The 14,423-nt window shown below is 38.8% G+C and overlaps 1 protein-coding gene and 2 long non-coding RNA genes across 4 annotated transcripts in view; 1 reads left to right on the top strand and 2 right to left on the bottom strand.

Annotated features, from left to right (window-relative positions):
• The window catches only part of ITGA4 (integrin subunit alpha 4), a 55,497-nt gene that overhangs the window by 3,283 nt on the left and 37,791 nt on the right, over positions 1 to 14,423 (top strand). The window contains 7 exon segments of the mRNA XM_039494431.1: positions 6,020 to 6,126; positions 6,232 to 6,361; positions 8,038 to 8,105; positions 8,730 to 8,859; positions 12,841 to 12,926; positions 13,271 to 13,333; positions 13,432 to 13,569. Coding sequence (XP_039350365.1) covers positions 6,020 to 6,126; positions 6,232 to 6,361; positions 8,038 to 8,105; positions 8,730 to 8,859; positions 12,841 to 12,926; positions 13,271 to 13,333; positions 13,432 to 13,569 — 722 coding nt within the window.
• Positions 1 to 14,423, bottom strand: part of LOC120374573 — an 86,458-nt gene that overhangs the window by 48,876 nt on the left and 23,159 nt on the right. The window lies entirely within an intron of this gene.
• LOC120374575 lies at positions 5,552 to 14,421 on the bottom strand. Its single transcript, XR_005586155.1, has 2 exons — positions 14,348 to 14,421; positions 5,552 to 6,050 (listed from the first exon to the last, which is right to left on the bottom strand). It is a non-coding gene; the product is annotated as an uncharacterized LOC120374575 (long non-coding RNA).

Raw genomic sequence — 14,423 nt, 5'->3', positions numbered from 1 at the left:
ATGCAATCCTATAATTCACTGAAAGAATGGAAAATGCTCAGAGCCACTGGCAAAGTGGCTTAAGCGGGTATTATTACCTTCTACATGCTGTTTAATGTTTGTTGCCTCTGCAGGATTTCTTGATTTTGCTTTTGCTAGTTTTGTCAATGAAGAAGAAGGAAGAATGAGTCCTTGATTGTGTTAAACACAATCACTACTGATTTTCTTGACAGTTAACAGGTTTCTGAATTGAACCTGGGGTGTAGCTAAGCAATTACAGGTTTAAAACTTGCCAAAGGCTATTCTTAAATGGATTTGGGGGACTTCTGCCAGCAGATGTAGAGGCTGCAGGAGGTACACACTGATGTTTTCTGGCTTGTACTGCACTTCATTGAATGCTTATGTGACAATATGAACAGGACTCTCCACATGCCACTTTGCTATTGATGACAATGGCAAATATAAACATTTATGGGCATGTCTACACTAAAACCTTAAGTTGACCTATATTAGGTCAACTTACAGCCACTGCAGTCATTAATGTGGTGGTTCATGTCCACACTATCCTCCTACAGTCAGTGGTGGCTGGTGCATGTCTTCAGCAGGAGCTCTTTCACTGACTTAAAGGGGCAGTGTGGGCAGCTGAAAGCCCAGTCTCTCTGCTCCGCTTGCAGCTCCTGCCGGAAGACTGGCTGGATTGCTCCCCATCTGTTCCCTGCAGGAGCTGCTCTTGGCTGTATGTTCGAGTGGGGAGCCAGGAGCCTCGATGAAGTACGGGAAGCTGTACTCGATGCAGTACAAGCACGGAGCCAGCTGCGGGCATTGAGCTGGGACTTCGGAGGGAGGACTTTCTTGTCAATTTGGAGCCATGACAGCCAACAGCCCATGTAAGTAACGCAGTATCTACATGGACACTGCGTCGCCCTAACTACACTGACATAAGCCTACGCCTCTCATGGAGGTAGAGATATTATGTAGGTGTAGTAAGGTACTTACATCGGCAGGAGAAAGGCTTAACTATGCACTGACATAGTTAAGTTGACATAAGCTGCTTTCTGTCAATTTCACTGTCTAGTGTAAACCAGGGCTAACTTAGCACTCATAATGTGCTGTTAGTTTGTTTTTTTTTAAAAACTGGACCATTTCCCCATAACACTAAACTGGTTCTAAAACAATCCTCATGTTAAAAAAATCCAAGCTATATAAAAAAAGAACAGTTCTGCCATAAAATAAATAAGTTAAAAACAGCCATATTGGAGGGGAATGGGGGAAAGAAGGAAGTTAAATAAGACACAGGTTGGGCTAGCCTGATTACCCTCCTCAGTTCAATCTTTCCTTTTATATATGACCTTTAGGCAGGGAGACAAAGGTAGACAAAGGACAATTAAGTCTAACTTATTTAGGTATCTATTTTTTAGCATGGACATTTTGTAGATACAGTACAGTATCTTTCTCTGACTGAACTTGTTTTTTCTAGTTAGTATTTTTCACAGGACATGTTCTGGTTCTGACCTTTTAGCATTGGTGGTTGTTTGCTTTGAAAATTAGTTATTTCAATAGGAGGAGGAATGGCCATTTTAATGAGCGTAACCTCAGTAAGATTTGAAGTCTCTACTCATGCAATGCAAGAAACACTTTTTCAGAGAACCCACCTCTTCTAATTATGAGCCACAGATATTGCAGATGCGCTAAAATAGTTATAAGAGGATTCTTGCTGCTGTTCTATGTCTACAACAAAGGTATTGAGTATTACAAGCTTTTGGGATAGATCCTTGGCCCTATTAAGAGCTCTCATCAACAATCTGATGTGGCAAAGCAGCTTTACGAGTGGTTTAACCAGCTAGCTGCTGATTCTTCCTCTATTAGGAAATTTTTGGTTGGCCAGAGCTACGAGATCCCAAAGGCTTCTGGTGTAGGAAAGTTATCCAGAGCAGTCTTGTGCTTCAGTGATATCAGCTGCCAGATCTGCCTCTTGGGCTCACGGGCAGCCAGGCATAATTTAGAAAAGCCTGCTCTAAATTATGCTGGATTGGTTTCCAACTGGCCCCATGACGCATGGGCCATGAAGGTACTTTCAGGGCACCTTTGCCTTCCCAACCCCTCAGCTGCACTCAGCATATTTCACCCATAGCTGAGCATCTAGCCCATTGAATACAAAGGGCAGTGGAGTTCAGTGAATCTCTTCTCTAGTTTGTTAAATTATGAATGCAGCATTTCATGAAATTCAGACTTAATTTGCTGTGTTTTTGGTTTGTCAATAAAATCAAGTATTCTGCTCTATAAAGTTATACACAAACCGGGCTTTTATAACAGTGATTGCACATGAGAGGTTTTTTAGTGCTTAGATGTGTGCAAAAATACAAAGAATAAAGATTCAGGGTATATTATTTTAGGTGACGTCCCAGAAGACCTATCAGGGCCTTAATTCTGTGACATGCTGCATGCTTTTAACTTTCATTGAGTCCAGCTCCCTCCCCCACCAAGTTAAGATGATTGTATATTATTGTAGAGGGATTCAAAATATAATATTCATCGTTTTTAGTCAATGATATCTTGTATGTTCAATTTCTCGCAAAGTAAAAATTGAGTATGATCAATATGCCAATAACACTGAGAGGAATCAAGTTATTGTTCACAAAAGTAGTAAGTCATTCATGCTGTTTAGCATTAAACAAAAGAAAAGTTATATTCCAGTTATAAGCTTACACAGAGGTCTAGCAGTTTCTTGAGGTAGAGACCAGAGCTGCCACCCACAATTTCTCCCTTTAAACCCTTACCATAATCAGGCTAGATACAAGTTGCCCTGTAGCTCCCCCAGGTGAAAGATTACAGTTGAAAACAAGGGAACATCTCAACAACGTTCTGCAAATATTTCCTTGGAGGGACTAAAGAATTTGTATCACCTGCGTTCACACCCCTCTTCTGTCCTCATTCCCTTAATATTTTAATTACCTGGAGGCGGAAGGGAGAGGGAAGTGTTCACAGAAATATTAAAGGTCATTTGTGGAAAGCAAACTTCAAACTCAAATGCAAGTATTTGCACCAACAGCCTGATTCTGAGACTTACACTCATCCAGTTGGGAGAATGGAAACAATCCCATGTGACTTACCTCCAGTCAACATTATCCATGCCAGCTCACTTTACAGCTGTTGAACAGATGAAGAGAATTGCTACTGCACAATTTTAAGACCAAGAATTATTTACTGTGAATAACAACAAATCACTGAATAATTTGAAATAAGTATATAAAACAATTCAAAGAGGCTCAGTTATTTGAGTGACTTGTTTACTCCTAATTATAGTACACAACTGTACATCTTTTCCTTCCATGTGCATTGATATTTTGGGGTCTCCTGCTTTGATACTCAGCATATGTTGCTGACTGGATGTATTGGAATAGATTTATCAATCCAAGGCTTGATGATTTGTAGGGGCTGCCAAAGGCAGGGGCCTGCATGACTTATATTTGACTATGCTGTTTCCGTGGAGTGTCATGTAGTGGGGATGACAGGGAGATATTTCTTTCATCTCTGCAATTTACACAGGCTGCACTTTTATTTATTTCACAGTGACTTTACAAGAGCAAGGCATGCCCCTTTCCCCTGAGGCAATTAAGTTGCCATTTTCTCTCTGGTGTTTTCAGCAGTGCTGTTCTCTGTTGTCTGTAAACTGATGCAGACTGTGCTGACTGTCTTCTCACTGGATTAAACATGGATAATATCATGCCCACGCTCATCATTATATCCATGGTATTAAGCCCACGCTCCCTTAACCCATCTTTATGCCCACAAGAGCTTCATACTATTCCTTCCTTAAAACAATGCTAGAAATCCTACTATTAAATAAAGGGGAACAACGACGAATCTTGAGAAGGAGTGGAGAGCAGGAGAAGAGTAGAAAATGAGAGAAGCTTCAGAGGAAACAGGAGATGGTGGAAGAGCAGAGGGCCGAAGTTTAGAGTCAAGGAGAAGGGAAAATAACCAAGTGGGTAAGGGAGAATACAATGGATGGGAGAAGAGGAAAGTGCTCTTTCTCACTGCCTCTGAAGTTCTTAGGGACACCTAAAACTGGGTGACAGAAGGGAGCACTGAGACCGGAGAAGATACAAATGAAACCTCCCCGTCTCAGACCACATGACAATCTAGTCTTATTTGCTGTTCAGGAAAAACCTTCAAAAGTTCTTGGAACATGAGATAATTTGAGAGGCTAACTTTCCCCACTGCTTTCATTTTAATAAAAATATACATTGATTCTTCTGAGACAATTCTTGTTTCCCCTGTATTACATAAAGAGGCTATACATGGAATAAGAGGAGGCAATACATCAAGTCAATAGAGGGGGATTTTCTTTTCAAGAAATTTAGCAGACACGTAGAACTCAGTATGCATTTGTTCAAATTTAATAGCCCTTACACCAATATGTTACAAATAAATGTCAGCTCTGATGCAAGCCCATTTGCCCCTCCATTAATGTCAATATACAGTATGTTTCTGTTGTGTTCACTGATCTGTATAGGAGCCCTCTGCTGGCTAATTTATATGTGACAGAAAGATTCTGTGTTGTGTTGGTGGATAAAGGATTTAGTTTGCCTTGGGACAGGTGAGCACAAGTCTTGTTGGAGTTTTTTATTCCAACTATCATACAAAATTCAGATAGAAAAATAGATATCTTAGTAGTTTTGGTAAATTGAGCAGCAAAATGCTATCTGAAGATATTGGACTGAAACACTGAGTACTGTATTCTGTCATGTGCTCTTGCAAGTAAATACGTAAGAGAGACTTTTATAAAAATCAAGTATCAGAGGGGTAGCCGTGTTTGTCTGGATCTGTAAAAGCAGCAGAGAGTCCTGTGGCACCTTATAGACTAACAGACGTTTTGGAGCATGAGCTTTCATGGGCTCATGCTCCAAAACGTCTGTTAGTCTATAAGGTGCCACAGGACTCTCTGTTGCTTCTATAAAAATGTGTTTCCAACTGTAATTGAGCCTTTCAAACAGAATATATATATATATTTAAATCGTAGTCCTCTCTACATAAAAGTATTCTTTCCACACACACCAACTTGTTGGGAGGAAACAAGAACTTGCCAAATATTTATTTGCAGAATTTCTCAAAGTCCTTCCATGTGTAAAAGTGCTTTCTAACATTTAAAGAGAAGCAAACTAGCAAATACCTTTAAATAATTGCTTTCATTCTGTATAAAGAGTACTCAGTACACAGAAGTTTGATCCATAATGGTTTCACCTCCAACATAAAGATTGTAGATATAGACATCTTATTTTATCAGAATAGGAATACCTAGTAGAGCTGATTTCAAAGTGCTGCATCAAGAGGCTTTTTTGAGGTTTCAGATTAGGGGACTGGGCAAAATCAACTGTAAGGGTGGGTTTGGATCTGGGAGTCTGAATACAGTATGGTAGAGGATTAAGACCTGAGGTTTGGGTTCACTGCTAGATATGAAAAATTCTCCCATTTTGGATTCACTGAATACCTAATATTAGGTCTTAAATTTCCTTGTTTACCAATGATGAATCTTTATAATAAGATAGCATACTTTTTATGATAAATTAGCTCAGTGAATAACAATGCCACTTTATTAGTACTTTCCTTGAGATCACACCACAGGGGTGAAGTCCTTGGCTATAAAACAAGCAATGAATTTTTTTAACAGGAGTGCTACTCATGTTGGATTTGTGCTCAGCTTCCCGATTTTCTCAGTTTCAGCAGTGATGATCACACAATCAGAGCTCAATGACTAATAAGTCCTGTTCACACCTAATATGCTGTGTTTGGATCTGGACATATGATATGTATGGCAGCATACCTTCCTTTCTGAAAAATATGAACCATGCTAAATATCTGTACATGGAACTTCCTGTACAAAACACATCTGTATAAATTCTGCTGAACTTACACTGTTTAATATAATCATCTAGTAATCAAGCTGTATAAGAAGGAAGTCCATAGCACTTCAGTATATTTCCTGTGATCAAGCTGATTGTCATAGCTTTTTTGTTTTGTTTTGGTTTCGTTGCTCCAGGCAATCCGGCAGGAGACTATTGTGGAAAGACCTGTTTTGAAGAGAGAGATAATCAATGGCTGGGTGTCAGCTTGTCCAGGCAGCCAAGGGAAAATGGAACCATTGTTGTATGTATTGCCTTAAGTACTGTATGCATTTTGTCACACTACCTTCACAACTTTTACATTTTCCTTTCGCATCTCGTGTTGTTTTTTTTCCCTTTATATATACAGGCATGTGGACACAGGTGGAAAAATATATATTACATAAAAAATGAACACAAACTCCCTAATGGTGTTTGTTATGAAATCCCTCCTGATTTTCGAACACAACTAAGTAAAAGAATAAGTCCTTGCTATAAAGGTAAGCAGAGAGTTTGGTGATTTCTAGGGTTTGATAAGATAACATCCTACTTGATTTGAGGAAATAAAAGAACAGATATGCCCCTGGAAAAAAGAAATGAGCTGGGGGTTGTGAACACTTTAAACTGTTTTGTTTCTTGTCTGCCCCCTCCTCCCACCTGCCGTGGGTAGGCTTTCTGCTATCCAGGGCCTGCATTGTGGGTTCTGAAGACAGATATCTGGCCTATGGACCATACTTTCTGGTGAAATTTTGATCACGTTGAAATAATGTTGATTCAACATCTGAAAAGGGCAACCAGTATTTACTCAGTGGGCTGGTCCCTGCAGGGCCTATCTTCTTTATAAATAGGCCAGTGCAGGCTCAGTTCATCTCTTTGCTCCGTTCACCTGCTAGGCATATAGAGCACAATGTCTGAGTTGACTAGAAACAGCATCCTCAACTGGCTGTTGTTCCCTCTTTCTGAGCATCAGACAGACTGTTCCCAGTAGCAGCCGGTGCTGCCTCCCCATTCCTGAGTCTAACACCTGCCAGGCCTAATCTCTCACCCAACTTGTAGCCTGCAGAAAGAGGCCTCAGTGCCCCTGTGCAATCTACAGGGGAACAAGAGTGAAAGCAGGATGGGACCCAAGATGGGAATGGTGGCCTCAGGGCCCCCAGCAACCTACCAGGGGATCCCCAGCTCCTGTGGTACTTTCCCCAAACCTGAGGGAACAATACATCAAAATATTTAGTGATCCTCTTCCCAGTTGAGGTAGGGGAGAGCAGATAATCTGGCCTTCCCACAGATGAAGAAACTCCTTCCAGCATCCCCCCCCTGGAATCAAAGACAGCCACTGGCTGGATCATCCTTTCACTTCCCATGGTTACTGAGTGAAGGGAGTAGGAGGCGGGTAAATGACTGATGAGTGTACATGGGAGTGAAATGAAGGAGAGACTGAAGGGAAAGTGTTAGTAAAGAAAAGTAAGATATTGGAGTTGGAAGAGCATGGATATAAGGAGCCTTGCAGAGGAAAGACAAACGGACGTAGGGGACTGAGATTAAAAACATGAGAAAGAAAGGATAAGAAATGAAAGAGATGGAAAGTGGGAACAAGACACTGGGATATCCAATGGAGGAGCTCTTCCAAAAATCTAATGGAGCAGCAGGAGAAGGCAAAAGAAGCCATGGCTGACCATAGATACGAGGAATAGTTTGATTATTACAGCTCTAAACTATACATGTACTGGATTCCCAGCAGCGATGCATAGGCATCATGAGAACTCCAATTAAAGTAGTTATTTCCATCAAAAGTATGGCTGGAGTTGTAAATGGGATGGGAAGAGGAGTGTTAACCTCCTAGCATTTGTTATTCAAGCACTGTGTATAGTGACATTTCACTTTGACATGTGTTTTTGTGGACTGACTTGTATTAAAGGAGATTGTCGCCTTTTTAGAATAGCTAAATCCAGGCTTCAAAACCTAGCTCCAGTCAAGTGATGCATTTTGAATGGGACAATTTTCTCAAGTCCTTTGTTATTCTGGTATGAAGTTGAAGTCCATGTACTATTTCCAACGGTCGAAACCAGTTCTTGTTACTTATCTCTACTTTTATTTCAGAGAGCTGCAGAGGAATTCTGAAACTCTCTATTTTTCAAGATGATTGTAGACTTTAAATCATTTTTGCTTTTATATTCAGATCATGTGAAGAAGTTTGGAGAAAACCATGGGTCATGTCAGGCTGGGATGTCTAGTTTTTACTTTAAGGTGTGTATTAAAAAAATAGGTTTTCTATTTAATTATTTCCTGGAGAACATCATACATTTGTGCATAGTTGTGATATTTCATTTTTTTTTAAATGAAATTTATTAAAGATAAGAGTTTTAGGTATATAATAATTTTCAAAATGCCAAAACATAATTTATCATGGCACTCTATTTTAAATCCAAAATTCCTTTTTATTTTGAAAGGAAGTGAAGAGTATGATAGAGCATATTTTTTATTATTCCATTCAGAATAACCTATTGAAAGAAATATTAAACACTAATAAGGCTTACATTCTGTATATAAAGAGTGATGCACTATAGTGTACATTTTTATGTTCTACCTGAAAATATGATTTCTAAAATATTCTGCTGAGGGGGAAGATACCTTGTTTGTGGTTTTCTTTAAATTGCTCACCGCTCAAAGCTTTTAGTAGGGAAATAATAACCATATTTAAAAAATGTAAAACATTTTATATGTGATCTGATTTTAATGCACTGATATTGAGCCAAATACATCTCCAGTGTAATTCCATTGACTTCAGGGGAGTTATATCAGGCATGAATTTGACTCATCATGCTTATCTTTAAGAGTTTAATACATAAACATAACACTTTTTTTCTCCAGGATTTAATTATAATAGGAGCCCCAGGATCATATTATTGGACTGGTTCTGTCTTTGTGTACAATACCACTGCGAATACCTTCCAAGCTTATACAGATTCGAGGAACCAAGTAAAATTTGGAAGTTACTTAGGTATTTAAAATATTTTTTATTCATCTGTTTAGCTAATTCCCTGGTCTATACAACTGGGTGTGAAATGTCGTCTTTGTTACATCCCAGAGTGGCAATATTGCAGACCTGTCTTGTGATTCTGAGTGTGATGTTAATCTTAAAATCTCACTTTTATTCTGTGTTCCTCTACATTCTTCTCATCTGAATTGCCTCAAACATTTATTTCTGAACTGCTTTATCTTCATTTACAATAATTTCTAATCTTGTTTGATTTAAAAGAGTGACAGTTCACATTGCACACTTCAGACTGCTCTGTTTGTAAGGACTTTGATTATAAATGGTTTTGTAGACTTCACTCAGCACTGCAATAAGCAGATTTCATGCAGTATTTAAATATGTTTAATAACAGGCTCAATGATGGCTTTGCCATGAACTTAGAGTAAGGGGTTGTGTGTTATTGTCCTTCCCCATGGACAGCTGGGAGAGGGATTGTGACTCAGTCACAGGCTTCCTTCTGCTTCTCCAGGGAAGGAGTAAACTACAGTAAGTCTCTGTACTGCACAGCACACACACGTTTCCCAATGCACTGGTGCAGCTATCCTGGCCGGCGGATTGGGGCAGCAGAGAAGGTCTGCCTAGTCCCCACCCCAATACATCCCATCCTGCTAACTGTCTGAGAGTCCGTCCCCGCGTCCCCCCCCGCACTGCTGCTCCTGTGGTGCCCCTTCATGCCATGCTAGCTGAGTCACAATTTATTCCTTGCCCTGGGCTTCCCTGTGTGTCCAATCTCCTATATTTCTGTCTTTTAGGTTGCAGTTTCTTCAGGGCTGATTCTGAACTCATTTTGTATATTTTTATAGTGCTAAGCACATTGTCAGCACATAAATAACAATAGTATTAGCAACTGAGGAAAGTATATTTTGTGACCAGCATATAATTCAAAGCAGACTACTGTAATTAATCTATATGCGTTCACTATCCTTTCTTCTGGCAGTGATCAATGATTGGACTCTGCTTTATAGAGTTATTGTTTCTTAATAACCAGTGTGGAGATTATGGCAATCTGGAGTTTTATAGGAGAAGAACATGAGAAATGGGTGTTGTAGGGTTTGATTTCAAGATGGAGGGAAGAGAGGGGTTTCAGTAGCAGCCCCCCCCAAGGAAGAGAATACATTGGGAAAGAGAAGTCAGTGAATAAATAATGTTTGGCAGGATTTCCTTAGCTGTACTTGAATAGCTCTAAATACAATAATAAAAACAGGATGTGGTCGCAACATTTTTAGCCACTTTCTTGGTGGTTTTAAATTATAATGATTACCATTTTGAAAGAAGTTCATATAGTATAAAAGATCTGAACTTAGGTATGTATATGAATACATTCTAGACATGCATCTTAATGAGTTAATTTATAATTATCAGAAGTTTAACTCCATCTATGCTTCCTCTTATAGTCCAGTGTACATTTTTAATTGCACTTGGTCTTTCTATTTCCATACTTCCTGTAGGGTAAGCCTAATGGGGAGGTGTTTCCTCTGCTTTTCAGAATGAGAAACAGAGTTCTTACAGAAGATGGATGATGAGAGGGATAGCAGAAATGCCCCTTTGCAGTAATATATGTAGTTTTGAGAACTCTGTCTCATAATTACGGTGCTCCAGCAAAGCACTTGCATGTATGCTTACATTTAAACATGAGTCAACCCATTGAAGATGCGACTTAGGTAGGAAAAACATGTGAAGACAATGGGAGTGCTCATGTGTTTAAAGTTAAGTACGTGCTTAGGTGGTTTGATGAATTTAGGCCTGAGGAGAAGTCTAGCTGATATGCACTGACATCATACACTCTTGCAAGAAGGGTACGTTTACATGGGACATTGCTCCTTCAGGCCAGGTTAAGGGTTTGTAGGCCTCCAGTTGGATAGGGGACATTCTGGAGATCTGAGAACATCTGTGTGGAGGCTCTGCCCCTTTGCATTGCTCTCCAATTCCCCCAACAGCATAACTCCTAAGGAAGTTGTGCTATTGCTTCTTCCCTCTGTCTGGGGAAAGATGGCACAAGGGAGTATTTACTTCCAAGGGAAATTTCTGACAGAACTGCTGAGGAATGAAGCCATGTTTAGTACCTGTCCCCAAGCCACATTCCTTCATGGGTTTAACCATTTGGGAGTCCCAAATACATACTGCTCTGGTGAAGGAGCTTCTGAGAAGAGGCAGATGATGCCATGTTGTCTCCTCTTCCTTCTTCAGTTTCAGGGCTATTGAATTAATGACTGCCACTTCTTTCATTCCCTGTGTGCTTTAGGTCTGGAGATAGAAAGCCTTCACTCACCCATTACTAAGAACCCAATGCATCTCCCATTAAATGTCAGTAAACTCCCACTGACTTAAATGGAAGTTAGACCAGGAGCTAGGTTAGGGAAATCTTGGAATAAAACTGCCTTGGCTCCTCTAAAATGTACACCTTTTGATTCAGCTTATTTCCAGGTTTCCCATGTGACTGCTTCCCTCTTGTCAATGTGAATGAATGAAGAAATTGTTAATCAACTTATTTGTGACTTGTAACATTTTGTCAGGGTTTTCTCCTGAGATTTTCAGAAGTGTTCTAGCAGTAGAAAGAACAAAACCCAGATGAAATGTTGTCCCTGCCTCAGAAATGGTTTGCTTAGGTGCAGAGCCTTGAATAATAAAGGCATAAAATTCACATTGTTTTCATACAACATATGAAAAATAATCTTCAGACCAGGGCAGAGACCTGGGACCTGCAGTTACCAAAAAATCATTAGAAATGAATGTTTTTACACTTGGACAAAAACAAAATAACTTGAAAGTAAAGATCAGAGCATGAAAATTAAGGTTCATCTACTTAAGCTTATTTTTTTGTTGAATAAGTAGAAACTGGGGGTTGACCTTTAAATGATAAATAGTCTTGTTCACCCCTTATAGCTTAAAACACGAAAAGAAAATGCTGGCATAATGGGAACCTGAGTTCCACACAGTCATCTTGGCAAGTTAAAGATTTAAGGCACAATTCTCCTCTATGATATTGCGCTCCCTACTTTCATAGAAAGCTGATGAGAGTTCTGTAGTTACAAGGGGAGCAGAATATAAATAAACTAAATTACTCCTCTGTCTGAGCTCAGCCAGTTGTGTCCCATATTGCACTTTGAGAGGAATACAAATGACCAGTTATGCATAGCTAAAAAAATAAGGCCCCAATCTTCAAATAGGTTATCTATGGATGGACTTTTATATCCCTATATAGCCCCATTAGTCAGCAGGGCCCTGCATAGACGTGGAAGTCTGCCCCTGTGGATCCAACTGCCTGATCATTGCCAACAATATTTTCTTGTCAGCCAGCCAAATCTAATATCCAGGTTGTTTAAGAAGGTGCTCATCCCAAAAAACAAACAAACAAAAATCATCAGTATTAGTAACAGTACTGTGCTTTTTTAAAAATTGCAATACAATAGAAACCAACCACATTTGAAATAACAAATCTGGTGATTGCTTTGAATGATATAGTTTCTCTTTGAATTTTCTTATGTGAATGTTTGCATTAATTTGTTGTTACAACTCAGACCTATTTGAAAGTGACTCATGAATCCGTGTTGTTAAATAAGATGGATTTCCATTTTAAAACTGATTTTTAAAATGGCAAATAATTGGAAAATGGAGGTGTGTTTGGCATCTTTTATCTGATATGTGTTTCTGACATTTTTATTGTGAATTCTAGCAATTGGGAGCAAACCTTATTATTTTTATTGACCATCTTGTTTATCTTATGAAAACTTACCTTTCTAAACATTTTATTTATTATTTACCTCCATGAAATTGCACTTTATTCCTTCAGAGCTCATCTGAGGGAGGCATATATTGTATGAAAAGTAATAGCCCATAGTTTATTGGATTGTTGACAGTATGCCACAGAGAGCACCTCTAAAATTATATTCATGGTGCCTGTAATCATATTTACTGCATTCAGTTATGACTCTGTTTCATTTACAGGATATGCTGTTGGAGCTGGCCACTTTCTGACACCAGCTAGTACAGAAGTAATTGGAGGAGCTCCCCAACAGGAGCAGACTGGTAAAGTAAGAAGTGCTTTGTTGTTGTTGTAACTTTTCCTCTTTGGGTTGTTGCAATGGAAAGCTAAGAGAGTGGATTTCTGTGGTCCAGGGGAATTGGAGCTTCTCTGAGTTGGTGAGAAGGAATGAAAGGAAATGCAGTGTGAAAGAGGGTCTTGCTTGTTCAGTGGTGCTAAGAAAGGATCAGGCAGGAGATAATGCATGACAGTATTTTATTTTAAATTGTGTGTTGTCTTGGTGCCTTTTGGGATTTGTCTTTCCTCTACAGCATATTTAGTATTTCATTTTTCTTACTGACAAACTGTAAATGCAAAGAGTTGAATTTCTCCTATGTTCTCCTCTTATTTTAGGCATACATTTTTAGCATTGGGGCAAGGGCATTAACTATTCTGTCTGAACTAAAGGGTAAAAAGGTAACCTTTCATGTTATTTTGGTACATATTATAACTTCTTGTGTGTTGTCTTAAAGATTTGATGATTATTCACTTCTTGTGTGTGTGTGTGTGCACAGCTTGGTTCTTATTTTGGAGCTGCTGTTTGTGCAGTGGATCTGAATACTGATGGCCTCTCAGACTTACTGGTTGGAGCTCCAATGCAAAGTAGAGTCCGAGAAGAAGGAAGGGTTTATGTTTACATCAACTCAGGTTCTGTAAGTGTGTCTTCTTTTTTTAATTTAATAGTAATTCTGACTATTTAAAGTAATTCTGGTCCTACAAACCGAATAGCAGTATTTTCTGCTTTGTTACAGGAATTCTGAGATGATGCATTTGAACTGCATAATTTACAGTACAACTATGTATTCTGCTAAAATACCACCATGCAAACTGGGATCTTAACTGAAACCTACTTTATGCTAGTATCAGGGAATATGGTAGAACAGCAGTATGATTTTGCATATGAATGTATCAAGTGCTAGCCACATCTACTATAAATCTGGTGTTCATAAGAGAAAGTGTTAAAGTAAAAGAAAGAGCAACGTGATTTCGTAACTTGATATGCTAGTTAGTGTGTTACTGTAGTCTATTTGCATGCACTCCCCAATTATATTGCTTATTATAATTTGAAAAACAGATATGTTAGCTTCTTGAAAGCCATTCTCTTAACCTCCAAAAAAGGGAACAGTTTGTAAACAGAATAGGTGATGCTTCAAACTCAAAGAGCTTGCAGCTGAGTGAAAGATGTGTAGTCACTAGTAGCATTCAGGAAAAAGAATGGTAGATCTCTTGATTCCCCATATTTTGATAAATGAAATAACTGGAGTTATTATATATTGGTATTTGTTTTTTCTATGATTTTTAATCACAGGTTAAAGTGTAATCACTTTTTTCATTTTCATCTCCTTAGTTTTAATTTTATTTTATTTTTAGAAATTTTATGCTCAATTATTTTCTCTCTCACATATGCATCTGCTATTATTGTTTTCTTACCACAATTTTTGTCTTCGTGAAGGGCTTGATTATTCCTTGATGCTTCCAAAGGTGCTTCCAGCTGTCCAAAGATCAT

This window comes from Mauremys reevesii, linkage group 11, assembly GCF_016161935.1.
Source record: "Mauremys reevesii isolate NIE-2019 linkage group 11, ASM1616193v1, whole genome shotgun sequence".
In the NCBI taxonomy this organism is placed as follows: Eukaryota; Metazoa; Chordata; order Testudines; family Geoemydidae; genus Mauremys; species Mauremys reevesii.
The sequence above is the reverse complement of the archived record's forward strand: the minus strand, read 5'-3'. Positions and strand labels throughout refer to the sequence as shown.